This window comes from Nipponia nippon, unplaced genomic scaffold, assembly GCF_047370975.1.
Source record: "Nipponia nippon isolate SJK-2023a ecotype South Korea unplaced genomic scaffold, ASM4737097v1 scaffold_13, whole genome shotgun sequence".
In the NCBI taxonomy this organism is placed as follows: domain Eukaryota; kingdom Metazoa; phylum Chordata; class Aves; order Pelecaniformes; family Threskiornithidae; genus Nipponia; species Nipponia nippon.
The window spans coordinates 704,443-731,269 of record NW_028262324.1 but is presented as its reverse complement, the minus strand read 5'-3'; the positions used below and the strand labels follow the sequence as shown (position 1 = coordinate 731,269).

The following is a 26,827-nucleotide window of genomic DNA, read 5'->3' as shown; positions in this document are numbered from 1 at the left end:
AACAGCGCAGAAACCTCAGGAGGGAACTTCAGCCAGCTCGCGTGAAAGCGCATGAAAGACGATGAATTTAAGCTGAAGAAATCCCAAAGAAATCTGAGGGAGCACAAAAACGATTAAGGCCTTTGACGTTACAGAAAATGCAGACAGAAGGCATTGTTTAATGCATTACCACAGAAAGACCACAGGAAACACAGCAACACAGGTTAAAATACTTTTTAATTGTTTATTATAAAATACATATTTACATGTGAAGGCACTTTGAAACTGTTACAAAATGTTCATATAAGCTATTGGTTTAGCTGTTCAACAAGTCCAAAAATATTTTTTCTATCATCACCTAAAAAGGTGAAAAAATCTGAACTGCATCCAGTTGTAGTACATTCATTTTTCTAATGAAAAACCACTAACCCTAATGACAACTAGTAAGGATTTTAGCACCATCGGTTTTCTACGGTTTCAGAGAACACAGTAACAGCGCAGCGAGCAGAACGCGAGATCTGCACGCGACGTTGAACTAAAACCAAACCAGCGAAACTCTCGCCATACAATATCGCTGAAGGATGCGCGCCATGAAGCCCGAGCGGGCGCCTCGCAGCCAGAAAGGCTGCAATCCTCTGTGCCAGTAAGGCAGGCTCTGCCCAACGCTAAACCAGGACTCCCCCCTTCCCCCAGAATCCAGGCAGCTTTTGGGGACTGGAGTGCGTACAGTGAACGGCCGTAGTTGTAACAGCACTGAGAAGCAGGTCAAGACAGAGAGGTTTTTTCGCTTGTACTTTCTATCTCAAGATCTGAAGAGAAATATTAAAAATTGAATAAAATTAAAGGAACCGAACAGAAGGATCTACATGAAACCTAGTCCACTGCGTGGCCACTTCCTCATACTGCAGCCCTCTATGGCCAAACCTTTCAGAAATAAGCACCTTTTTTGGAAAGTAAAAAAAAATAAAATATTTTAGTTAATAATTCAAAACCAAGTTACGGAACTTGTAAACTTTCTGCTCACTGCTGAGCAGGGTCCCTGCACACGTACACTTTTAAATACGTTTTTCCTCCATCACTGCTGGCCGGATTCATTAGCTGAGACTGCCTGGAATCGTCGCGGTGCTCTGCCCTGGGACCGTGGTACAGCAGGTACAGTACAGCAGCATCTACTACACGAACCAAACAACCAAGTGAACAGAGCTCCTTAAACAAGTCCTATGGAATCGTTCAATTTTTTTTTTTTTTCAGTTCAATATACACATAAACTGAAAAATACAGTGCTGAGAAGTTTCTCTATGGCTCTAATCTTAAATGCAGTTCCGAAATAAGATCAAGCTACTGATTTACAGTAATGAATAAACCTTGACTTTTTTCCATTTTGGTAAAATAAACCCTACCAGATCCCTCAGCGTTAAAAACTTAGTTACAGGAACTGGATGCTGGAATTTACATATTTCCAAATCAATCCAAGCCTTTAATAGCTATAAACCCCCATATATACAAACATGCCTTATCTGATGGGCTTACGTTCAGTGTAGATACTACACAAGAGGCTAAGATCTTCAGGAAAAAATAAAACGAAGAGATACAGTTTGTTAAATGAATGTGTGCATTTGAACGGCTGTGGGACGGCCAAAGCCCCGGCTGCTTTTCAGCTGCACCCAGCTCGTACATCTCCGCGGGCAAGCTGCAGTAGGCGCGAAGAGCTGCTACAGCAGGGCTGCCGTCAGGCTTCCCACGGGAAGGGAGCAGCTCCCGTGGCAGCATCCACTGGCTCGGGAGAAAGGTAATTCCCACTCCCTGAACCGTATCTCGGTGCTTTATCAGACGTCAGTGTCCAGTTTAAGTCACTGCTATTCCTACTTTTTGATTATTGCCTTCGTTATTGCAAAAGCCGTCTGATCCACGCCATAACGTTCACTTTTACTGAAGTTCTGGCAGGAGATGGAGCACGGCACAAATCACACAGTTCAAACCTGCTCAGCTCTTCCGGAGGCTAAACGATCAATTTGTTCTCCACTCCAGTTACTCCACAGTAAAATAACGCGTAAAATTCCACATTCTTTTAAAATAAGGCACTTTTAAAGTTTCTTCCCCAAATACCAAAAGCTTGAGGAAACTTAACTGACTTCACTCACTTCCTTATCCTTCCTATTCCAAAAATAAAACCAGTATTACTAGAAGCTGAGTTACACTCAGAACTCGCGACGCTCTAAATTGGGCTGGAGAACGTCCAATATGGCTTTCTACAGATCGCTCCTTCGCTGAAACAGCTCGAACAGGGTAACTCATAGCACGGCGTGCCCTTTGGGGATGAAGATCACCACCACCTCTCATTCTCTGGCGTTTACTACTTAACCCTTGCTTCTTGCATCCTGTGGAAGTCAGGTAAAAGTTCAGTGTTAAAGACGCTTGGCAGTTGTCTGTATACACAAGCAAGAAATAGTGCAACAGCTGTATCTAACTCCATAGCTCTTAGATCCCACAGAAAATCGGCAGTTCTAATGATTTGCTCTTTCACTGACAACATCCTGGAGACGTTTAAGTAGAACATCATCGTTTTCTTGGCAGAGTCGCTTCGTAGGGGATTCAGTGTCACTATCAATTGTTATTGCTCGTTTCTTACTCCTGTGTTCACCTTGTTTTATCATATTGTTGATGTCCTTCAAACTCTGCGATCAAGATAAAAAAAAATCATGAGTTACTACGACTCCATTTCAAACTTGCTCTGGTTTTCAATGGTCTGAGAACAAAAAGTTATTCTGAACCTCTGTGCCGAGCGGGTGATGGATTCTGCATAAGGAATTCTACCCTCTGCTGCAAACAGAGACAGTTCAGTGACACCTCCCTGCACTGGAATACATCCTAATTCGGAGATTAATTAACCCCCTCTCAAACTGACCCCTTTCAGCCTTTTTGCTTTCTACCTTGGAAGGGCTCCCATTGAATTTATAGAGCAGCGCAGTTCGGGGTGTCAAGCAGGCACCATTCTTGTGCGGCGAAACGTAAACGGAGTGCTGTTGAGAGATCCGTCGAGGAGACACTGGCTGTTGCTTAATGTTGGGGAATGGAGACAAGGGAGGGGCTTCCACCTGCAAGAGAGGACGCATGTGGATAGGAGCTGAATCAGAAGATATTTAAGAGCAGTAACTTCACAGAAGGAAAGGTTAATACACTTCCAGGTCGTCTTAGAAGATTTTATCCCGTAACAGTTAAACAACAGAGCAGGTATCCACCAAACAGAAGAAATTTATTTCCCAGATGCATTACACAGATGCTCCACAGGCGCTTGAGCAAATGGGTACTGCATCGATATAAAGAAGCAGAAATCGGGGTTGTAAACTGAACTGCACCTGCATTTGTCCTCCTGAAAGGCTGTTAAAGCAAGTCCTCATGCCATACCTACAACTGTCTGACTTCTGTAACCACACCAGGTGAATAACGGAACAAAATTATCGACGTACGTTTAACTGTCAGGAAAAATGACTCTGTGTCCGATTATTAGATAGAGCAAAATTCCAAGATACTTACTACATGATCCTGGTTTGTGATATCGTACTTCAGTGCAAATGATTTTACTCTTCCTACATAGACTGCATTGTAAAATTTAATCAGGTCTCCTCTCTCCTCCGTTCCCGACTCGCTCTCTGCTGCGCATCGTCCCGAGGAACCACCCGCTTTCACCGACGAGTCTAACAGTAAGAGAGAGCTTCAGATTTCAGAAACACAGTATCAGCAAACTGGGCGCTTCAGATTCAAACTGACAATATCCAACCGACAGGAACTCGGCCCTAAATTGCCTGGTTAATGAGATGAATTAAAGAAACATGCCTCAGACAGGAACAGGGGGTGCTGTAGGTGGCTATGAACATCAGGAGGGGCTACAAATCCCTGCTAGCAGGCTAGTGGATTATGGCTGAAAAGGCCAACATAAATCTTTATTCCAAACTTGGAAATAGCTGTAGCAAAAAGTTGTAGCACAACTGACCCCTTTTCCCACGCTTATTTTGGCGAGTGGTACAAAGCCATTTGTCGCTCTTAAAACTAAGTCGTAAGCAGTCTGACAACTCCCAGCTTTCGGCTTCTGTGAAAGTTTCTAGTGATCAGCTGGCAAAGAATAGCTTCGTACTCAACTCACGGCTGCTGCAAGGAAGCCACGATGCCATTTGTTCAGGCATAGTACGAAACGGCTGGTCAGTGGGAAAAGCTGCAGCCACACAGCAAGTACATTTCTGTTCATGTTCTCTCTCCCCTAATTAAGCTGGCCCGCTACTGAATACAACCTTTATGTTTCATCCTCCGTAGTGTTTACTGCCAAGCAAGACAGCGTAAGGCAGAATAAAGCCTCCTGCAATCAGTGCACTATGAGGCAAAGGCCAAGAGCTCCAGCTGATACCCGTAAGGGTGTCTGCCTTGTGTCACACCACCAGCACGGGCGTTCTGTAAGCTGCTGCCAAAAGAGCTGGAGTTGATACTAGATAAATGAGACATAAAACTATTAACTGAAAAAAAAAGTCTGGCAGGAAAAGCAACTGAAGGACTTTGTAACCAAGTACGTTTGTTTGAGAAAACAGCAGAGCCCAGGGCCGCTTCAGCTGCTCTACAACATCCCAGAACCGCGGAGCTGCTAGAGAGGATGCTGAAGCCACAGCAGATCAGCACTTTCCTGGACCCCAGTGGAATCCTCAAAAGCCATTTAAAAATGGCTCTAATACTTGTTCAAGCAGTTGAATCCCACCCACAGTGGGAATTTACTGTATGGAACAGCCTTCTAAATTTCCGCCTGTCTCCTGGCTGCAGTTCTGCTCTGCTCATGGGTTCATACCTGGGCTTGTGATCTCTCAGTTTCCTGAGACGTCACTAAAAACGGGCATGGCTCGGTTCTCATGCTTTTCTCAACTACTACTCTTACCCCTTTTCTCCTCTAACCCAGAGCAAAGAAAATATCAACTATTTAAAAGAAATGTGAATATAAGAAAACGGTGGTCTTAGAGAGTTACCATTTTTATTTTCTGAAACAAGTTCTCTCTATTTAAGCCTTCAGGATAGGTGATACTAAGAAAAAAAACTGTCCTAATATTCCAGGTACTATTCATCTTTGTTAACCAGTGCTGCTGTCCAAGAAGAACGACAATATCACTGACACACTAAGGAAACACTTCGCCCTCGAGCAACCAAATTTAAGGAAATAAATTAAACATTTTTTCCAACTAGGAAGCATATTTTCCATATCTAACACACAGGAGGGCTACTGATCGTTTCTTTTTCAACAATACATTTATTTTTCTTTAATACATTTAAAACTGTAAAACTTGCTTCACTTCTTATTACTTGACAGTTCAGTTCTTTAAAAATGTACTCGAGGGCTTTTAAAAAGAGCAGATTACTTGCTGGACCTACCTTCTGTCATCTCCACATCTTGGTTTGCATTTTTGTCCGACAGGACATCGGCAGAAACATTTCTCAACAAGACACTCCTGTAAACCTACAGGACACCGGGGAAAAACACTCTTGTCAAGGAAAACAAGGCAGGCAGCAGACTGGATGAAATCCATCTGAACGAGAATGAATATAACACTGAAGAGGATTTGACTTTTCCCTTATCAGCATCAACGCTTGAAAAGCCACCTCTGTCTGAGATGTATAAAAAGGAAAGGCAATGCTGTTTACTCACGTGGCTGTTCGCTTGTGGCTGATTTCTGTAACTTTTCATTATGTCCTGAAAAGTTCTTTCCTCTTTGGTTACCTGGAAAAGAAAAGGCTACTGAAGACCAAGTGCAAGCAGCAAGGTCAGGTCCGGTCTATTCAATTAGCTTCCCTCTGTACTGGTTTTTCATGAGTATTGTGATGGATAAATAATTTTAAAACTTAGTCCTGGTGATGAGAACATGAAAACACAAGCACTTTTCTTGTTCAGGCATTCCTTGTTTCTTAGCTGCTAAAGCCTTTTGTTGCTTATGATGCTTAGGAATTATTCCTTTTCCGACTTTTCTTCTAGTGACACTAAAAATTAAAGAAGGGAAGTATTATTAAGTCCAAAATGTATTTGTAAATTTGAAAACTGGATCCCTTAACTTTTCTAAACAGAAAGTGAGGAAATCCTGAACAAAACACTAGGCAGGTATGTACACATATGCAATTTCAGCTTTCTTTCATACTTCAAAATAGCTCCTTTGTTAAAGGGCTTTGTTTTTCAGCCACGCGTCTGTAACTTTAATAGCAGATGAGCAACAATTTCTGTAGTAGGAGCCAGGAGAGAACCTATCAAGATATCTGGCTAAATTGTCAGGTCTCACACTGCACTGGAGACAGCACTCAGAAGACTGTATTTAAAAAAAAAAAAAAAAAGGCAAACAAAAACCCCACAACTGACAAACTACATGATAAAATACAGAGCACTGACTGTTCAATGGTTTTGCTTTTCTATGGCTATCAGTATCGATGTCAAATGAGCCTAAGCTATCCTCCAGTTGTTAAGAGCACAGGCAGTCACAACGTGAACATCGGTGTCCCTCCACAGACAGCGCTCCTCTTTATTTGCCTTCCTCAAGAAGAACAGGTAATCCATCCCCAATGTTTTAGAGGAGCCTGGGCTTAGTTCCACTTTCCTGAATTGGTGTCTGAATCAGAGCTGATGGCCGTTGTAAAAACGCCTTAAATCAACGCTGGCAAATTGAATAAGAAATGAAGAAGTACGAGTTAACAGGCAACCAGCTCAATTCCTCAACCTGAATCTTCAAAAGCTAAGAGGGTTTTTGTGGAATTGAAAGTTTCCATCCATACATAAGGTTGTGAGCTCCTGCAGATTTCTGCACCTGCACAATTCTGTAACTGTAATGGCGTTTTTAATTCAGATTACACAGATGACGAAGATGACGAACAGGACAGAGAACACAAATATGGGGCAATAAGACCACACACTACTTTGTCTATGCTGACCAGTGCTCATTGTGAATGTGCTCAGGAAGAGAAGAAAAGCCCTCTCTTAACCAACTGGCTGGTTGATGGGAACTTTCAAGATCATGGAAAACAAGGAAAAAATACACTGGGACTTCATCCACTTCTTGGAAGGACTTCTCCCATCCCTCCAGTAACATGACATGAATAAAGCAATCAAATTGTAAACTGTGAACACAATTTACATTTTCAATCAACATAAAATTCCCTGAATTTCTTAAAACTACACATTACCTTTGCCATGATATAAAAGGCACAAAGGAGGAGCTGGTCCAAGTGTCTGTCCTTCATCAGATCAGCACAATGAACCAAAGTGAATTCGAAGCATGTCCATATCTTCCTGCGCAAGTCATTGGAAACATCCAGTTTTAAGCACAGATCACGCAAGCGCACACTTGCCAGATGATAAACCTGGAAGAAAAAAGACACACAGTAAAGAGTCAAGCCAAACGAGCTTAACCTAGTCTGCAAAAATGGAAGTCCCCAAAGCAGAGCTGTTCTATATCGGAAGAGTTTGTTTCTGCAAAATCTCCCCCCTCTGCCCAAGACAACGTCTTCAAAGACTAAGCTGTCAACTCCATTCAGATGCTGGATCTCTAACGCTTATAGGAAATTCGCTTAAAAACAGGACTACAGCTTCTCTACCATATCACTCACTATAATGGAACGCTTCCAACAAGCACAAAGAAGGGACAGACTTCAATTATGATTACGTATAATCTTAGATTAGCAAGACGATGGATTTTTTTTTCCTTTCTCAATACCAAAAATCTGTCTCAAAACCTGAAATAAATACCAAGTGCAACATTAGCCTTCTTCCATTTATTTCAGAAGTTCTTGCTTCATGGACAGTAATTAGGCACATTCTTTACGTTGGAAAGCAGAAAGAGCTCATTTCATTTTCACTTCCTCTACTGAACAGGAACAAGAAAGGGAAGTAGGGAAAATCTATCATTTTGAATATGATGATCACTGTAAACACAAGGTCAAAATGTAAAGACAAATTTAAGTGAAGATTTTAGTTCTCCTTCATAACCAAGAGGAATATGTTGCCTACCACATGGTTTGTCAAATACACGACTACAGCTGAAGCATTCCCCAGCTGAGAGCAAAGCTTCCCAAGTGCAGCCTGAGCTCAGGCCTGGCAGCTGGCTGATCAACTCCTAACCCATCCTCAGAGAGAGAGGCTGTCACTGCCAAATTAACGAACCCGTGGTTCAGATACAGGATGTGGCTTACAAGCGTTTCCAGGAATTAGCGTCTGTATTAAGATTTACCTTAAAGATTGTTCAAAGTAGAATTCTCTAGGTTTACAATACAGATACCCTAAAAGGGGAAAACCTCTGAAAATAACTTCTCTAGTAAGAAAATAACAGCAAAAACATCTAATATTTTTGAGAGACTAAGTTAGGCACAAGTTCTTTGCAGGCATTTAGGCAAGTTACCCCTGCCTCCCCCAAAGAGCTCTCACGCACTCCACATCGGAAATGAAAGCAACTACAAACAAGCGATCTGAAGTTTCTCTGAAACACATCCAGTTCTTAACTTAGCCCTTAAATCCTTCATAATTTCAAGAAGTTCCTTCTGTCTATAAACTTTTAGATAGCGTGTTATTCGTTACTGCTTTCCGAGGCCCCATACCAGCAGGATCAGCACTACTGGGCGGACCTCAGAAAACTGCAAATGAGAATCTCCAGATGCAGGATCCAAAACAGCGCAGTTTGAACAAGCAAGACAAGGAGAATAATCTGATTTCTGATATGTCTAACCCTTGCAAATGTGGGAGGCAGTAAAAATAGACAAGAGGAGTAAAAAATACTGATATTTCTTAGGTAGTTATTTATAGAAGCTGCTAATTAAAAGAAAAAAAAAAAAAAGAAACATCTCATGGTGAGGGGAAAGGGGAAATTGGATTCTCTGCAACACTTGACAACATCTCTTCCCTTCTCCTCCTGGGTATATAAGAACTGCTCATGCCAAAGGAAAGGTACGTGAAGACTGAAAGGTAATGAGAGCTGCACAAGGAGGCAAGTTTCAGCATGGCCACGAACAGCAGTAAAGCACGGCTTCCTAACGAAGGCACTTACCTTTCTGTAAAACAGTGCCAAGGATCCCGTTTTCTTTGGTTTGCTTGCTGATGACAGATGCGCTTCTTGTGCTTGATTCACCTGAGGGTGGCAGGGAGCCTGAGCCTCCATTTTACATGGCTGACCTAAATTCATCGAAATGGGTATCAATGTGATCCCACCCATTTCATTTGCAATACCTGGAGATGATACACACATGCAGAAATAAACCGTTCGCTCTCCTCATGTTGCAGGAGTTAAACTGCAAATCATAAATTCATTCACAAACACCTTACACTAAAGGCATCTAATCCTTCTGTACTGGATGCTAAAAAGACTTTTTGTCCCTAGAGTTTTCAGAAATGATTAAAAATTACATTTCTGGTAACGCTTAAAGGAAGAACATGAATGTGAACAATCATTTCTAAAACTATCTGAAAGTACCAAGTTTACAAGCAATCACAATTTCTGTAGTCACTGTTCCACTCTTTTGGGGGAGGTGGGCATTCCCTTTCTTCTTTTTTTGTATTATTCTGCAAACGTGACAGCACACCATATACAGTCCTCATTAGTTTCCTCAGTAGTCAAATTCTCTTGCTGAAAATCTCCTTAAACATGAAAAATGGAGATTTTTTTTCTTTTCATGTTTATCTATAGACCCAGTTTTTAAATTAAAAAGGCTATAAAAACTCATTTCTCATATATCATTTCCAGAAATATTCAAGCATCACCCAACTTCAACAAAACAAAAATCCCCCACTATTTTGCAAACGTTAACATGTAGCCCTTATCCAGAAATTCCAGAGCCTTTTACAATTATAATAGACCAAAGTTAAGACAAACAGTAGTTAATCAGTATTGGAGCTGAGAACCAAAGCATCGCTCCATCTGTGGTGAGGTGTAACTGGAAGAAGCAAGAATTCCACAGCTTTGTTCGCAAGGGGGAACCCTCAGCATGCTCGTCAGGTTTCAGACGTCTCCACAGAAGGAATGTCAGTATAAACTTAAGCTTTTTTTTTTATTGATAAAGTGATACATGTTCTTTTAAAAAAGAAAAAGCGATACGTGTTCAAGATGCACGGTCGGCCTCAGCAGATCTTAAAAGCAAAATATCTAGTAGAGAAGAAAAACGGGAAGAATTCATACCGTGCAGTGGGATAGTAACCTTCTGTCCCGTTTTTCCCGGTACTGTAGCTGTTGTCACGGTCAGTACCGTCTGGCCAGGAGACACCGACACATTTTCAGCAGAAATGCTTGACGCTGGAGCAATTGTCAACTTTGTTCCTTCGGTTAAAATTTTTTCCATCTGCATTTCTTTGGGGCTGTCATCTCCAAAGAGCCTTCTCTTAGCACTTCCAGCTGTGGGAGAACTGTAGCGCTCGTGAACAGAGATTGGTGACAATGGCTGCGTGTCTGGTGTGCAAAAGAGAAAGGAAAAAAACCTTAAGAGGAGCAGCTTAATAGAGATACTTCTCCGCAGGAGGGGAAAAGGCTAACCTTCAAACTACGAAACCGGAGTACAAGAAATCACTTCTAGTGAAGAACTAATCTCACAGTTCACTGTTCCTAGGTGATATGAAGTAAGTAGCAGTAAGACTGAAGTACACAATACTAACGTACAGGCTTCTGTTCCTCGGGCTTTTTGCATTTCTGCTGAAGTCTGCTAGCCGCTCGCGAGGATGCCAGTGACAGCAGCCTCCTATTTCCCACGAAGCAGAAACCTTCTGGGTAACTGGCCAGGTAAGACTGACTGGAGACCTTACTTCTAACTCTGCCAGGATGGTTTTCTTGGTACCAGGGGCAAATAAACATTTCCAATCCCCCCCATTTTCCATTTGAAGTTAGGAGGAGCGTCTGGTACCAGATTCTCATATACAAGATAGTCTCACCCAGTACTACCCATATATAAGACACCATCTCAAAGTTGCTTTCCCTTCCATCAAACAACTAACCATAACATCCACAGCAACTGCTCATACATCTCTTTCCTAATGAGTATTTAAAAAACAAAACCCAAACAGTCTTGTAATGCAATCTGCCAGACAAACACAAAAGGAGAGAACATCACACCACCAGTCAGTCCCTAGTGCACCAGCAAGAACCTAAGGACTCTTGTTTGGGATACAACAAAAGCAGCAATTCCTAACTGAGGAAGTATGAAAAAGCAACAGCGCTGCCACTGCCTCTTCACCCTCACTGTCAGATACAGTTCTGTGTGATACCTACGAATCTGCAAAGAGCAAGGCAGTTCTTCAGAGGAAAGAATACTGCAGACAAAGTATTGTCCTCCCCTCCTGCAAAAAAGTTCTGTAGGAAGGAGGAACAAATGCAGCTCTGTCATTCCATTTAAAAAAAGTCACGTAAAATGCAGTGAAACTCACCGAGAACAAAAAAAACCAAACAAACCAACCCAAAACTGGAAAAATCTGAACAGCAAGGGACAATAAGCCATCAGATGACAACCTGCCCAAGAGTAAGGTAACCCTTGCATCAAAGCAGCAGCAAAACCTGCTCCAGTTCAGCAGTGAAGCATTATCACCAATGGCTGCTGCCAGTAAGACACAGCAATGGTTTGACTGGATGCATCTAGACTTTCCCTTGATCAAATAAGAGGCCTCACAATTCTGAATGCTTAACTCAGATTCAGGATTGCTTTTTGCAATTATAAAGAAGTCTAAACCCGCCTCTCCCCAAATTTACACATTCAAATCATATCAGAAGCCTTGAACATACCCCGTCTTAAACTCCCACCAAGATCTGTCCGAACTTCTTTTACTCGAGGATGAATTATAGGAGATATTGGCATCATAGGCAAATGCCCAAGCCCGCCTCCTCCATTGCTTGCTTCGAAATTACTGGGAAATATTACCTGAGAAATAAGAAATGTCAGTGTAAAATAACAAATAGATTTCCCTTCTTTGTGCCAATCTATTAATAGAAGTTCTTCTGCAGCAATTGTCTCATTTGAACGGTTTTCTGTATAAAACAACAGTAAGAAAAAGAACATGGATTTCCTAATAAAAGGAAAACAGGTAACATACCTCTTCACAGGTTGGGACCTTGTTTTCTGAGGCCTGGAGGGCACTCCACAGTGCCGAGTCCCGAGTCCAGGCGAGACTCTCGAGAATTTGTTCCTCAATGCTGTTGAGGTGCTTCACCATGTCTCTGGAAAGTCCTTCCTCGGACCGAATCAGTACTTCAATTACCTAATGGTAACGAGACACAGGCACAAAAGCCAAGTCATATCACTCATGCTTAACACTATCAAATTGTTACTTGTTTCACAATCCTGTTCGAAACTTCTCTTCAACGTAGAATGCTCCAGCCTCCTCCTCGCATCTTAATCTTCCCCAACACTCTTCTGATCCCTCTTTTTTTAACCCCCTTTCCCACAGGCAGCCCAGGAGATGGAACTGGACAGCAGATGTCCCATTGGTGCAGAACAACCCGCTCCCGGGGGGTTTTAAGGCCCTCTCTCCCCATTGCTAAGCATGTGCAGAATGAAAGCACTAAGCACACGCAGCCCGCATCCAGCACGTGCGGCATACCGAGGAAGGTACGGGCAGGCTTACCCGCTTAGGCTGGGTACGCGAGAACCCAGCATTTAAGCTTTCCTTCCTTTCAAGCCAGCGGCCCATCATGAAAAGCGCTGAAAACCACTGTTTGAAAGTTTCATGTAAGAAAAGGTTAGAACCCTTAACATGTACAAATCAGGTTGAAAAGAGTTGGAAGGGCCCCTGAAATATGATACTCTGCCCCTATTTCTGACAGAGAAACATTCAGCCTGTTTTTCTGAAGCTCCAGAGATAGCAATGCCATACAACTTCCCTGCAGGACTTATTGATGTGTTTACATACTACGGAAACTAAGCACCCAAAGAACAAAGTTACAAATGGCACGAGTGGAAAAATAAATATTGGCTCTCCCATGCGAAGTCTTTGTGATGGCAATTTCTTTCAAGTATGAGTGCCACAAACGCACACTGAATAGCAAAGAACATTCAAATCAAACGTACATCTGTTCCGCAAAGTTGGATCTGCACCAGTGCATCTGGTGTTGATGTCGGCTACCAACAGCCAGAGCAATATTGACAGATTTGTTTCGGTTTCACTACTGCCCTACATCTGAGGATTAAAGAAGGAAGAACAGAATATAAAACAGCTCTCCCAAAGGGTTCTATTTTTTTGGTTGTTATCATCTAAACAGAACTACTTCTGATTTATTCAGGACTAACTGCAGTAAGCTGTTAGGGATCTAGTAAAAATAGGAGGCATACGGATAGATGATAAAAGGATCGAACAAGTCAAAGAACAGAAATGACATTGGAGGCAGGGAGGAATGAGGTTAAAAAAAGAGCAAAAATAGGGAACACCCAGGAAAAGAGATTTTATGTTCTATTATATAAAACAAAACAGAGAAAAAAAAAATAACAAAGCAAGCCTGTGATAAGTAGTAGTAGCCAAAGGCCACAAAGAATATTATTGCTATTTTATCTCTAATAAGCAGAAGTATATTTTAGTCAATAAATACAAATATCATCAAAATATATGCTTGAATGCTTTAGTCTATTAAAAGTGTATATATGTCAAGAACTAAAAGTTGATCAGCAGCACGTTACAGTTAAGTACCGTTTACAAAATGGTTTTCTTGCTTTAAATTTCAGCTTCAACTCCAGCATTACACATTCCAGGTAATATGTTTAAGGACAGCCACAATTTAGAATAGGCACATTACACATGAACATCAGTCCTGCTCCTACTTGATTACCTAGGAGGAAGAGCATCATCCTCTAAGGCTGTCAGTCCAGTAACGTGACATTTTTAACACAGACCCGGTCCTAAGACAGTATTTATTTACCTTATAGAAATAGAATGGCCTGAGGTCAAGAACTTCAATGATCCAGGGAAAGGTACGCGGTGAGCTATATGCGAAAAGCACGATCTCCAAGCAGCACGCCATCAGAGAGCGGTGAAAGACATCTTGTTCCAAGAGAGCCTGAAGAGATTACAGAAAATGTCAATGATCTGAGGTCTGGGAAACAGAAGCTTGAATTTTGTGGCACTAATACTACATAGCTTATTGTTGGAGAGAAGAGGTACTGCTTTTTTCTACCTTCCACAATCTCCCCTTTTTACAGGGATGTCTAGAATGGCAAAGACTGGAAGTAGACCAACAGCGCCAAAACCATCACATTTTTCATCTTACGGCCGAATGAACTGGCCTCCTCATTATGAATCACAAAGCAGAGCAAATGCATTGCTGTCTAACATGAAGTATTGATATTGTTACTTGGATAAAGAAGAGAATAAAAGTTATCTGTCCATAAAGTTGTGATTCTAGAAGGCAACACAAATTAAGACGGTTAGTTATGTCAGAATTATACCATTTTTAATAGCAGTAAAAACTACATTTAGGCATCTCCCATATATTTCTCCTTTTTTAACTTTAACAATATACACAGACTGCTTTACTGCAGACTGCTCTGTCCTGGAACTGTCTGAAGATAACCCCCTAAAGCGGGTTACAAAAAGTGTTCTCCTCTTTTGCCAGTTCTTTACTTACAGTCAGATCCTTCCCATGTAGTCTTCGTGTTTCTTGCACCATTACAGTCTCCAAGATTTTATAGTACAAGATCTCTGCCAGTTTTAATCTGTTTACAGCAAAATCTGGAATTTAAAACAAACAGAGATGAAGCCCAATGCTGTTTGCACAAACGGTCTTAAGGCTCAATTGACCAGTACGTGTCCTTCTCTAAGAAAATAGCGCGTGCATGTGTGTGTATGTATAGACTTTGCAAATCAAAAAAGTATGTTCAGAAATCCACTAGCTACAAGAACAGCATGAAATTCTAGCAATGTTTGAAAGGATTATGTATTTTCATATTTCTAGTGATGTAATTTTGCAGACAGTTGCAATAATAATTTTCCTATTTGTATTCCGTTTCCCTTAAATTTTAATCTAAGAAGAATGCAAGTTTACAATTTTTGTGAAGAGCTGCTATAGTTTCAATTCTCTCTTGGTTATCCCATTTTGAACTGCAACCTTGGTTTTACTCTGTAATAAAGTTTTATTCTTTAGTCTTCTGCTTGACAGCAACAGTTTTCTGTTTGGATATGTTCTGGGTTAAAACCCACTGTATTCTGGGTTAAAAACCACTGTATACTTAGGCAACAGTGTACGTATGCATTTCATTTGCTCTGGTTTAATATTTTGAAACATCCCGTGCATTTCACGTCCATACCTATATGAGATCCTGGCTGTTCATCTGTTGACTGAGTGTAGCTGCGACAGAACGTCTCACCTATTTCTTTCACTCTGCTCATAATGCTTTCCATAGGGCTGCGTGCACAAGACCTGAAGCAGAATGCAGAGAGAAAGCCTTGTTTGTATAAATCAATATCCAGTTTCAAAAAAATCCTCAAAAAACAAACAAAAGAAATACCACCCAAATAAAAAGAAGAGAAGCTAGTGATACTGAGCCTTCCTCACCAGGCAATAACCCATATTACCATAGAGAACAGAGGAAAACATGAAACGTACAGAAATATTGTTTCCTTTTTTCCTTTCCTAACAGAGTTAAGAGGCTATGCAGATTTTGGAACAAATGCAGGAGAAAGCAAGGGCTACAGCAGCACGCTCAGGAGAAAAACATATCTGCTAGGAGCCAGGCGGTAGGAAGGATGCTACAACAGGCAACCAACCAACCAACCAACGGCGTCCATGAGACCACACAAACCAGGCACGGTTTGAGGGAGCACAGGAAAGCTTTCAAAGTGAACAGTCAGCATCTCTCCACAAATACCTGCTTTACTAGCAAGGCAGAGAGGAACTGATGAACTCCACACAGTCACTACCACAAAAAGGGGCCAGAGAATCTCTCTGTCTGGAGACGCTCTTTCTGACTGCTTCCAGATTTCCCAGCAATGCTGCATTAGAGGACAGCAGCTTGTGACTAGTGTCTAAGACACGAAACTATTTTGAAAAGCTAGCACTGAAATAAAGTAAGGTTTCATTGAACAAAGCCTTCTAATTAACTTCAAAGTTACGCTTCCAAGGGATTTTAAAGAGAAAATATCCAAAAGCACAGCCTATTACACACAGTCCAAACCACAATTCTTTCCATTCCTCCTGCTCAGACAGTGCATGTCGCTGAACTTGGATCCAAGATGAGCAAAGTACGCAACACATTTCTTGTCAGAGGTTTACTCAGTTCTTTTATCCAGTTTAATATTTACATCTCTCGACAGACCGGTTTATTACTTGAACAAACACATTTTTTCCATTAGAGATTGCAGGCACGTTAATGTTATAGTTGTGTAATATAAATAATATCAAACAGTCCTTAAAAAACAATCAAAGAAACATTCAAAATAGAAATGCATCTTGCTGAGCACTTGTAAACTTTTAAGAACAAGTGCTAGGAAAACTTTCAAAATATACATAACTCCAAAGATGAGAACTAAAAGTAGTATTTTTCACCTATTTATGAAGGTGGTTTTAAAAAAAAAAAAAACACATCACTTTTGCACTTCAAGTATTAAGCGCTAATACTAAATGTCCATTCTGATGAATTAAAAAAAAAAATATCTGGAGACCTTACACCATAATACAGCAAGGCCTTAATTTGCATGGATGTTCGGGAAATACCCTTTTTAATCTTATCTTCCCAGCTCTTTAAGGCAAAGATTATATAGCTTGTTGACTCTAACGTTTCCCTCCTCCCCCAAAAACTCTGCCAACGTAGTTACCGTATCTTTTAATTGAGCCATACTTGTTTAAAATAAAACAAACAAACAAACAAAAGACAAACAAAAAAGTATTTGGCTTTCAAACAAACAGCTAAATAAACATTAGCAAAACCTGAAGCTACATTAATACAATGGTGATGAGAAGTCGGGGGGGGGGGTGTGTGTGTTCAGTTATCCTTCTCCAGAAAAAGAGACCATGTAGAAAACAGAAGATCCTTCAACTAGAAATAATACAGAAACAGACAAAAATATTCTGCACCAAACAAAAAAAGTCAAATTTGAGCAAGAAGGCAGTCACAAGCACGAAAAGATGAGTTTCCGTTTCTATGAGAGCAGCCACAGTGGATGTACTTACTCAAAAATAGTTATAAGTTGTTCGCTCGGTGCATTTTTCAATCCAGCCACAATGTTCTGCAGCCGGCTCACGCTTTGTGTTGCTGAAGCAACAGGAGTGATGACAGCTTCCTTCTCTCGTAGGTATCTTCTTCCAGTCAGTGGAGTTGAAGGTGCAAATGACCTTTTCTGCCAGACAGAAAGAAAAAAAATCGATAAAATCAGTCAACAGAACTGTTTCAAGAACCTTTCAAATGAGCATCTCCTGCAAAATCACGCCAAAGATTAAAATGACACCGCTAGTACGCAGCCTGAAGGCTGTCATCAAACCTGCGATCTCAGAACTGACTAGAAATTAGTTAAAGTTTTCCCAGGACTCCATAAATACAAAATATAACAAATCTGCAGGCAGGCTAAAATTAACTCAAAGCTTTTTTTAAAAGAAACTACAGGAAAACAAGACTTTAAATTTTAAACCCTGTAAATTTTTAAGCTCACTTGAACATTGAAAAATACAGGGCAAGAAAGAGAAAGCATATGCTTCCATTCACAGTCCCCAACTACGTCAGCTGGGTGACAGAAGGCGTAGTGGCAGAGCTGCCTAGGAGAGGGGCACGGAGAACGTCCTTTGGGAAATGCTGCCCCGGTGGACCTACAGCCTCCCCTTACCCCAAGACTGATGTAGCCCTAAGCAGATGGAGCTGTGTCGACTGCACTTACCTACTTGTATCCCGCTTTCTGGAAGTGATGCAATAAAGCATTTGGTTTTGAATTATTAGAGCAGACGACATTTTGAAGATACAAGGCAAATAATGAAGAAAGGCTAAGCCTGCAGTCAGTATGCATAAAGAGCAATGAGGTCATTATTATACTACGGAAACTGAAGTTCAAAATTGATAAACTCACTCCAAACCCCATCTTTAATTTGCCTGAATATGAAATACACTTATAGTTGGGAGAAAGAGCTAAGCCGTATGATTCATTTACACCAGCACCTTGTAATAAGTATTCTTATATTTTTAATTGACATGTAAATCAAACAGCACGTGGTTCTTGCACACAGGCAGCACCATTTTTTCCCCTTATCCAAGTTTAAAAAGTAATCAATCAAGTGTTTTCCCACATGCCAACTTCATTAAATACATTTTACATTTTTAAACATAGCGAAACATTAACTCTGTTTATAGACTACTTTTTGTAATGAAGGGTTAGATTTTGGTGGGTTTTATGTCTTGAATGTTATTTTCCACAGAATAGTACACAAGTTGACTTTTCCTGTCCTAAAAAAGGAAATATCAGGAAAACAAATAAATTAATCCAGCGTAAAGGTTTCATGGTATTCTTATGGGGTATAAATGAAGTTTGAACAAAACCATAAGACCTATATATTTAGGTCTCAACTACTTATTGATTTTTCTTGGACAAAACCAGACTACACCCATGAGAGTGCTCGCATCCTGTTTAAGGAATAGTTATTTACTAAATTCCACAGGAAAGAAGACATCACCATTTCTCCTTAGCAAGACAGCATCCAAATGGCATTCATCATCCTCCTCTCAGGAGGAAGTTCAAAAAATCCAGAGTCACCTCAGCGATTCAAACGGTGTACAAGGATGGAAAAACTTGAAGGAGTACTTCAAGCGAGACCAACATGTTAAAGGAATCACCTTTTCAAAATGCTGCTGAAGATGACACTCCACATGAGCTCTTGCTGCCGTTTTCCCTACCGGCACGTCTGCAGGAAATTTTCGAGGAGTGCCAATTTCTTCTTCAGCATCAGCTCCTAGAAAAACTCTCTCGTCAAAGTCCCCCACTGTCAGAACGTACTCTTCATACTCTTTATTCAGTGCTTTGCTGAAAGAGAAGCCCAGGTTTTATATCAAAGGTTAAACTGCTGAAGAAACAAAAAAGGTGCCAGCGGAGCTAAGGTACAAAACCGAAGCCAACATGCGCTCAAAGCATTTAATGATTTCAGCAGCAGTGCTGCTTGTGAACAAAACCTCTCCACCCCCGGCAATCTGCTGGCGGTCACCCCTGCCCTCCCTCGCACTTGAAACCTCCCCTGTCCCCTCAGCGACCCGCTGCAGGGACCACTCTTCCTCCCAAGTTACCACCAACGTTTGGCTCCCAGTAAGAAGAGGAAAAAACAACTTTGCTTCCATCCCAGCTGCGAATCAAACAGTCTGGAAGCACTCAACCGATCAGAGGTTAAATCTTTGTATACACAGAGCACGTTAACGGTAGTTGCATTAAACTAGCTACATTTGATTTCCACTTTTGCCACTTCGTAGCCTGTAATTTTCATAATGGTACAGAGGAAGGGAAATTTAAGAGCTAGCCGCCTGGATTCAATTTCTAAAATCACCACTGACATACGATACCAAACAAATCTTTCATTTTCTTTATTCCAGCTAACTGTAAAACAGGAACGTTTAATCTCACGAAGGCTGCAAAGCTTTAAACTTATACTTGGGAAGCAGAACGAAACTTATGAATAAAAATCGGAAACAGCTCGCATCAATAAATGCTGCCTGCACATTTTTCACGATACATGAACGCTGTACGAAAGATCTTTTGCCTGCGAAGTGTCTTAGCAATTCAAGCTGCCACTTAAGCACGTATATTAATGGAACATAACGTGTTCCTGATGCAAGCGATTCTGATCCCACAGGAAACCTGTGCAGGTTCACCTTCCCCGTGTCTTTTAGAAAAAGTACAGGTCTGTGAAAAGTTTGGACAAAGGAACAGCAAGGTTTCCATGTTTCCTTTCGACGTCAAGCTACTTACAAAAGAACAGGGACTACTGTATCATTCTACATGACAGTATTATTAAAGTAATACTAGTAGCTTGTAAGTAGAAATACTAAGAGAAGTTCCCTGCCTGAAACGGATCACACAACACCGTTTTATATCTGAGAGTTGCCTACATTGTTAAAACAATTGAGTCTTTGCCCAAAATTCTCAAAGCGAACCAACAAGTTAAAAACTCACCTTGCAAAAACAAATTATCAGGTATTTTTGGAAAAGGCAAAAAAAACCTTTAAGGGATCCAGAACAAAGCAGCTGCTGTTCATATTTTGCATTTAAATTAGCTTTCAGAGGTGAATTTAAAAAGTTTCTGAAACAATTATACTTGCCTCCCACAGAAATGCTCTACCTCCTTTTTGTGGTTTTGCCATTGTTGCTTCTTTTTCTTTTGAGTACTTCTCTTGTACTCACAGATGTATACACTCAATTGGAGGCCGATAAATGAATCTAAAGACTTCCCTACTCGGGTATAACATTTGAGGTGTGAGGTGTGTACAGAAACACATCCGTGAACTTCAGAGTCACGGTTTTGATTTGCATTAGATTACTCAAAGGCTACAGTTGCCAGAAAATAAGGGCAAGCACCACAAACCTGACATTAAGGAAGAAACTCTGCAGCTGACCCCTGACATCTGACACACCTCAGATCCAGAAAGCATTTCAGCCAGATAGCAGCTTTGATAAATAATTAAATACCATTAGTTACGGTAAGATAAAGGAACAGGAAAACATGAGATTTAGCATTCAAAGGCCTCTATTTTAGAAACCCCATGATTAAGAAGATAAGCTGTAACTTACTTATTTTCTGTAAAATTGCAAAGATCCAACAGACATTCTCCTTTTAAGATCTAAGAACAAAAAGCAGAAATATCTTATATAAAAGAATCAAAACTGTTCCAGCTCTAACAGTGTGAGGGCATGATGGTTTTAGCCAAAAAGGAAATGAGATTTAGGAGCATAACTGGACTTTTTTTTGCCTAGACCAAAGGACTACAATGCCATTAGCAAGACAAACAGATGAGTACAAAGCCCAATTTTATCCGAGCTCTAGATAAACAGCACTGCTGTTTTAACATCTGTTCCACTGGCGGGTTAGGGACCGACCTGATGAACGACTACACAGAAACTTGCACAGAGCTTGGAAAAAATTTCCAGGATCAAAACCAGACAGAAGACTTGTACACCTGCAACCTCGACCTCTTCCTTCCGAAGCATTTTGCTCAACTCCAAGACCAGCAGTAGGACCCACGCTATCATGACAGTTATCCCATAAAATTATTTCACAATGAGATTACTTTTTTGCCTGAAGAAAACATTATCACCCACAATTCAGTTTCATGCTGCCAAGAAAGGAAAGCAAAGATTCTCCACTGACATAAAAAGCCAAAACACGGGGGACCTTACAGCACACGTCATTACAAGCGAGAGTAAATTCTGCTCCTGCTAAAATACATACAAAGAAGACCCGACCCAGCCCAAGTTCATTTGTCTATTAGTACGCTTTCCTGCAGAACCTGCAGGATTTAAATGGTCTCAAGATCATTCATCTGAGCACTACCACGCATTCTTAAAACTGGTAAGATGTACCTTCCTATCAAATAGTTTTGAAATGTATGGTTTAAAGTAGTGTTCCTTTATTCCTTTTGCTTCTACTAAAAGCCCGTCATGCAGCTCACATAGTGTGGCAATGATGCAAGGAGGGTCTTCAGAGGCTTTGATCTCTGTCGCGTGGAAGTCCGCTGGTAAGCCTGAGAACAAGGGGGGAGGGGGGGGGAAAGATAACCGGCCTTCAACTTCATTTAAAAAGAAAGAAGAGAACAAAGCATATTTGATTTTAAATAATCTGTCCCCACCATACCTTTAAACGACGGATTTAGCAAATCTCTTCTATTTGGACACAAAAGGGCATTTGCAAAAATCAGGTCCAAGCAGCACAGAAGCAAATGATAGGAATTTACTAAATCATCTCCAATCATACGGAAATTACCTTTAAGAGACAGCATATCACGTCAAGCAACACAAAAGAAGTTCATAACTCAGAACGTATACAAACCATGCAGCTAAAGCCAGCAAGCCTACCCTTCGTGTACACAAAGAGAGTCCAGCAGAAGTTGAAGAGATCTTTCACACCGCATGGCACCCGTCTGTCAAGGAGGAAAAGGGGGAGAAGTCAGTCTTCAGTTCCAGGAAGCTGAAGCTTGTTTTACAGTAAGAATTTCATTCCGTTTCCTTGCTCAAAGTAACAGTCGGAGCCGTTGTTTATCTTAATTTCACACTAAGGCACAACCTAAGCTACATGTCTCTGTTTCAGCTTTCACCGACGGACACTCTCCTGCCTCGCTCCGCGGAGCGTTCTGCACAGCATCCCCGACCTCCCGACGCTTTTTTGAGCTCACGGCTGCCTTCGGCCTGTGACCCCGGACACGCTATTTTGCTGGTGTCACACCTCTAACGGGACCCTCCCGCAGCTGCGGGCGGCAAGATGCCAAGGGCTATATAAATTCCAGTGACGGCTTTTCCTAAATATTTTACTAAAGCACCTGTCATCCTTTCAAAATATGCAACTACAGCTTGTATTACAGCTCATCTGCTGAATCGTGTCTGGAGTAGAGATTATCCAAAACCACGGAGCTGGAAGACCAGGGAAGACATTATTCGAGAGAGCCCACAGAGAAGCTAAAGCTGCGGTTACCCTAATGAACGCTGTTCCAACGAGGGAACATTAACAGAGCATACCGACAAAATTTCTCCCAATACGCAGTGATGCCCACAAAGCTACCTGCCATACTGTAGACATGGAGCTACGCTGGAGCATTTCACCCGAGCGATTATCCCCCCTTTCATCCCGAGGACACCCGTGAGCTGGCAGAAACACCGCGCAGAGACCCAGCTCGGCTCCCTCACCATTTGGGTCCCACTCCCACTATAAAGGTACCACAGAGGTGCCGCACAGTCGGCAGGGAATGCGGACAAGCTCCTTTAATTAAGGCAGAAGTTCTGCGTGCATCTGGAAGACGACACCACCAGTTACTAAGTCTGTCATAAAAACGAGCGCATCAGCTGTAACTTTCTCCCATTCACGTGTCACCCCTCCTCTGGCAATAATCATGTTAAAAGCCCGGTAACGCGAGGTCACCGTGGACGTAATGCCGCTTTGTAGGGAGGGATTACGCCACGGTACCAACCACCTCAGCCGGTGCTCTGCCAAGACAAAATAGCCCTGTGCTACCCAAGTTATTTCTGCTAAACCTTGAAAGCGCTGGCCTCGCTGCACCCCCAGTTAATCTGTCCCACTGCACCCCTCCCCACCACACACAGGCGTTCTCACCACGGGCAGCTACCGCATGTTACGGGGAACTGCGCAAACAGCCGCCGGCCGCCAAGCTCTGCTGGCATGCGCCGTACCCCATCAAGGGTAGGGATGCTTCTGTGCTCACTGCATTTCAGAGTCGAGGCCCTATCACTTTGGAACTTGACGTAACTTTTTAAAGCACAAATGATGATCTTAATTTTAATAAATCTGTATTAGGTATAGCCCTTTCCAGGGAAAAGTCACATTAAATCTCAAAAATACCTCTGTTTCCTGCTTCGCTGTGGTTTAGAAGTTTCTTCGTAAGGGTTTTGAAATATATCCAAGAATATTGGTTCAAATTTTTTGAAAATCACAGTTGACACTTCAAAATTTCTCTCCAGCCTCTCCACTCGCTCTCGGAATTCCTGTGGCAGATTTGACATGTCCATCCACTTCTTCATTTTGCTAAAAAACTGAATTAAACTTAAGAGAAAAAAGAAAAGTCTGCTTTATTTTGAGCTTTAACTAACTTCCTTTATTCTGATTTTTTTAAAAGGCCAAAACGCAACATAGTTACTCCTTAACAACTAACTTGATTAATATATAGGTTTGCCATTTATTTTGATAGACTCCCAAACTGCATACATTGTAAGCTTTTTGCCTTTTATCACTTTGGTTTTTCTCTTTGATTCTCTTCAAGGTGCGGGCGCGGAAACACTAACTTTATTTAGAGGCTGCCAGCACGGCTGTGTCAGCTCGGGGAGGGGTAGAAAGGAAAGAGCGTGCGCAGCTCCGCGCGTGTCGGGGGGAGGCAGGAGAGGCAACAAAACCACAAACAGGAGCCTGTGGCTACCAAAGTTACTGACACAAAAGCCCGCGGGTGCCATTACACGGGCAAACCCCCTCTGGCAGTTCAGCTGAGAACGGGTCTTTAAGCAAACAGAAACATTCCCGGCTCTGCCATCTCGGGCCGGAGCTGCCACGGCACGCGGAGCTGCCTGCCAGAAAGCCCCCGCGGCACGTAAATACGCCTGCGATCGCAGCGTTGCGCGCTCCCAGAACGCTGCGCGGCACGGCCGCCAACACCACACCCAGCGGTTCGGCCAAACGAGGCCCCGCGTCAGGCACGAGCCTCGTCTGGACTGCCAACAGAAGGCTCAGAGGTCCTGTTTGTGTTTCCATTAACTACAAAAAGAAAAAGAAATCAGCGGCGTGGGTGGAACAAGCGTTGGTCCGACGTGGGTGGTTTTTCAAAGGCTGGGAGTTGAACATTACGCATTTGCATCTTATTTCCATTTCTAACAAAAGAGGATTTATTGCTTTCATACTACGACCTCGGGACGTGCATTTCGCAGCGCCTGGAGCCGTGGGAAAAGGAGCGGGTACCTGCATCAGCAGCTTCAGCGGAGCAGCGCGTCAGCGGGTGCCATTAGCCAGGGCGATTAGCCACGGCAATTAGCCACGGCAACCGGCCGCGGCGACCGGGAGAGCTCACCTGAGCCTGGCGGAGCGCAGGATCCTGGTCAGCGACACGCCGTTCCCCTCCATCAGGCCGCTCCCCACCGTGGGCACCAGGCTCTTGCGGCAGGCGACGTAGAGGGCGCAGGCCAGCCAGTGCAGCGCCTCGCCCTGCGGCACGGGGAGCCGGGAGCTGCGGGGGGCGGCGGGCCGCCCCCGGCCCCCCAGGGAGCGCCCGCGGCGGGAGCTCGCCCCGCTCCGCCCCTGACAGGGCCCGGCCCGGCCCCGCCGCCCCGCCCCGCCCGGCCCGGCCCCCCTCACCTCCAGGCTGTAGGTGCCCCGCAGCGCCGTGAAGTCGCGCAGCGCCTCGGCGGCGCTGGCCGCGTCCAGGTTGAGCTCCTGGCAGAGCCGCTCGATGGCGGCGCCGGGGTCGGCGGGCGGCGGCTCCGGGCGGGACATGGCGGCCCCGGCCCGGCCCGGCCCCGCGCGCCAAAACGCCTCCGCCGGAAGGGAACGGCACCTTCCGCCGCGCGGCCGCGGGGCGGGGCCACGGGGGGCGGGCGGGGCGCGGGAAGGGGCGGGGTCACAGAGGGTGGGAGACGCTAGCGGGGCGGGGCCATGACGGAAGGGCGGGGCTACGGGGGCGGGGCGCGGGGAGGGGCGGGGCCAAAGAGGATGGGGCAGCCAGGGGAGTGGGGCGGGGCCACGGGGAGGGGCGGGGCCACGGGGCGGGGCGAGGGAAGGGGCGGGACCACAGAAGATGGGAGAAAGTGGGGAGCAGGGCGGGGCCACGGAGGAGGGGCGGGGCCATGGAGGGGGGCGTGGACACGGGGGCGGGGCGAGGGAGGGGCGGGGCCAAAAAGGATGGGAGAAGCTGGGGGTGGGGCAGGGCCACGGGGAGGGGCGGGGCCACACGGGGCGAAGCGCTGGAAGGGGGCGGGGTCACAGAGGAGGGGGCGGGGCGGGCCGTGACAGACAGTTCCTCCGCGCGCGGGGGCGGGCGGGCGGGCGGCGCCGCGGGGTTGCACGCGCGGGGCCGGGGCCCGTGAACGCGGGGGGGCGGGGGGCGGGGTGCCCGGCTACACGCGCCCCCGGGGGTTTGCACGCGCACGCCCGCCCGCATACACACGCGCGCGTGCGCACGCCCGCGGGCACGCGCGGCTGCAGGCGGGGCTGCGAGCGGCCGCCTCCCGCGCGAGCCCGGCCCCGCGGCCGGTGCCCGCGCCCTCGCGGGGGCTCTCACCGCCCTCGCGGCCGCTCCCGCCGGCGCCCTGCCGCGCCCGGGCCGCGGGAGCGCGGGGCCAGCGCGGGGCCAGCGCGGCCTCCAGACGGGGCACGAAGCCCCCGCCCGCTCATGGGCGCCCGGCGCAGCGCGACGCTCGGCGGCGGGGCCACCGGCAGCCGCGGGAACGGGGCCCCGCGTCCGCCGCCCGCAGCGGCCCCCGCCCCGCCCGCGCCCCCGTCCCGCACGCGCTGGGTGCGGTTTCTGTTCAAACGTTCTTCTGCGAAGGAGCCACGGGCGGCGGAGCCGGTCCCTCCCCCAGCATCGGCTCGGCGCCGTTACTGCCCCTGAAATCCAGGCTGAGTCCAGCGCCTGACGCGTTCCTAAAACGCTTTGCTGTAAGGGAAGGAAACCTGGCGGCCCCGAAAAGCCCGGCAATGCATTTGATCGCTGGTGCCCGGCTACGCAGAGTCCTGCAGTCGCATGTACTCCTTCGGGAGCAAAGGTGTGCCCTCCCGGGGGGGACCCGAGCTCTGCTTTTTGCGCATCTGTTCCTCTGTTAGAAATCGCTGCCCTTTTTCTGGGGGGGGAGGGGGGGGGGAAAGGTCGGTCACCGTGGGGTTTTCCTGTAAAAATGTGTTTTGTCTTTCTAAGTGGTACAGGCTATTCCTGTACAATGCCTCCTTCTGCGGCAACAATCCAACAGCCGAGCGCGCGGCAGGCGGCGGGAGAGGCGTGCAGACGCTGCGGGGCAGCTGCCACGGCCACCGCGAGGCCTTGACCCCCCGAGCGCTGGTGCTGCTCTCGCACGACGCGATGCCTTCAGCGAGGCTGGGACTGGATTCCAGGCCAAACCAGCAACCTCACAGCCCCGTCCGGCCCCCGGGGCAGCGGGAGCCAGCGAGCGGAGCCGCGGAGCCATTCCCCTAGTTAAAACCCCTCAGGAGGGCAAAGGAGGCGA

General features: G+C 44.7%; 1 protein-coding gene across 6 annotated transcripts; it reads right to left on the bottom strand.

Annotated features, from left to right (window-relative positions):
- Window positions 1-212: 212 nt before the first annotated feature.
- Window positions 213-25,143, bottom strand: RBL1 (RB transcriptional corepressor like 1). 6 transcript variants are annotated; one of them, XM_087749771.1, is made up of 22 exons: window positions 24,966-25,143; window positions 24,682-24,815; window positions 23,469-23,669; window positions 21,974-22,038; window positions 21,753-21,881; window positions 21,482-21,642; window positions 20,693-20,742; window positions 18,754-18,940; window positions 17,109-17,275; window positions 15,247-15,359; window positions 14,568-14,671; window positions 13,863-14,000; window positions 12,047-12,211; window positions 11,739-11,874; window positions 10,152-10,418; window positions 9,027-9,205; window positions 7,174-7,350; window positions 5,657-5,728; window positions 5,383-5,467; window positions 3,514-3,674; window positions 2,910-3,074; window positions 213-2,654 (listed from the first exon to the last, which is right to left on the bottom strand). In XM_087749771.1, the coding sequence occupies exons 1-22, from the start codon at window positions 25,101-25,103 to the stop codon at window positions 2,484-2,486; spliced, it is 3,165 nt and encodes a 1,054-aa protein (XP_087605897.1). In that variant the 5' UTR covers window positions 25,104-25,143; the 3' UTR covers window positions 213-2,483. The 6 variants fall into 6 exon arrangements, 5 of the variants coding, with proteins under 5 accessions (XP_087605897.1, XP_087605898.1, XP_087605899.1 ...); XM_087749772.1 differs by having other exon boundaries at window positions 9,027-9,151; XM_087749773.1 differs by lacking the exon at window positions 21,753-21,881 and having other exon boundaries at window positions 21,571-21,642; window positions 21,948-22,038.
- Window positions 25,144-26,827: the final 1,684 nt, after the last annotated feature.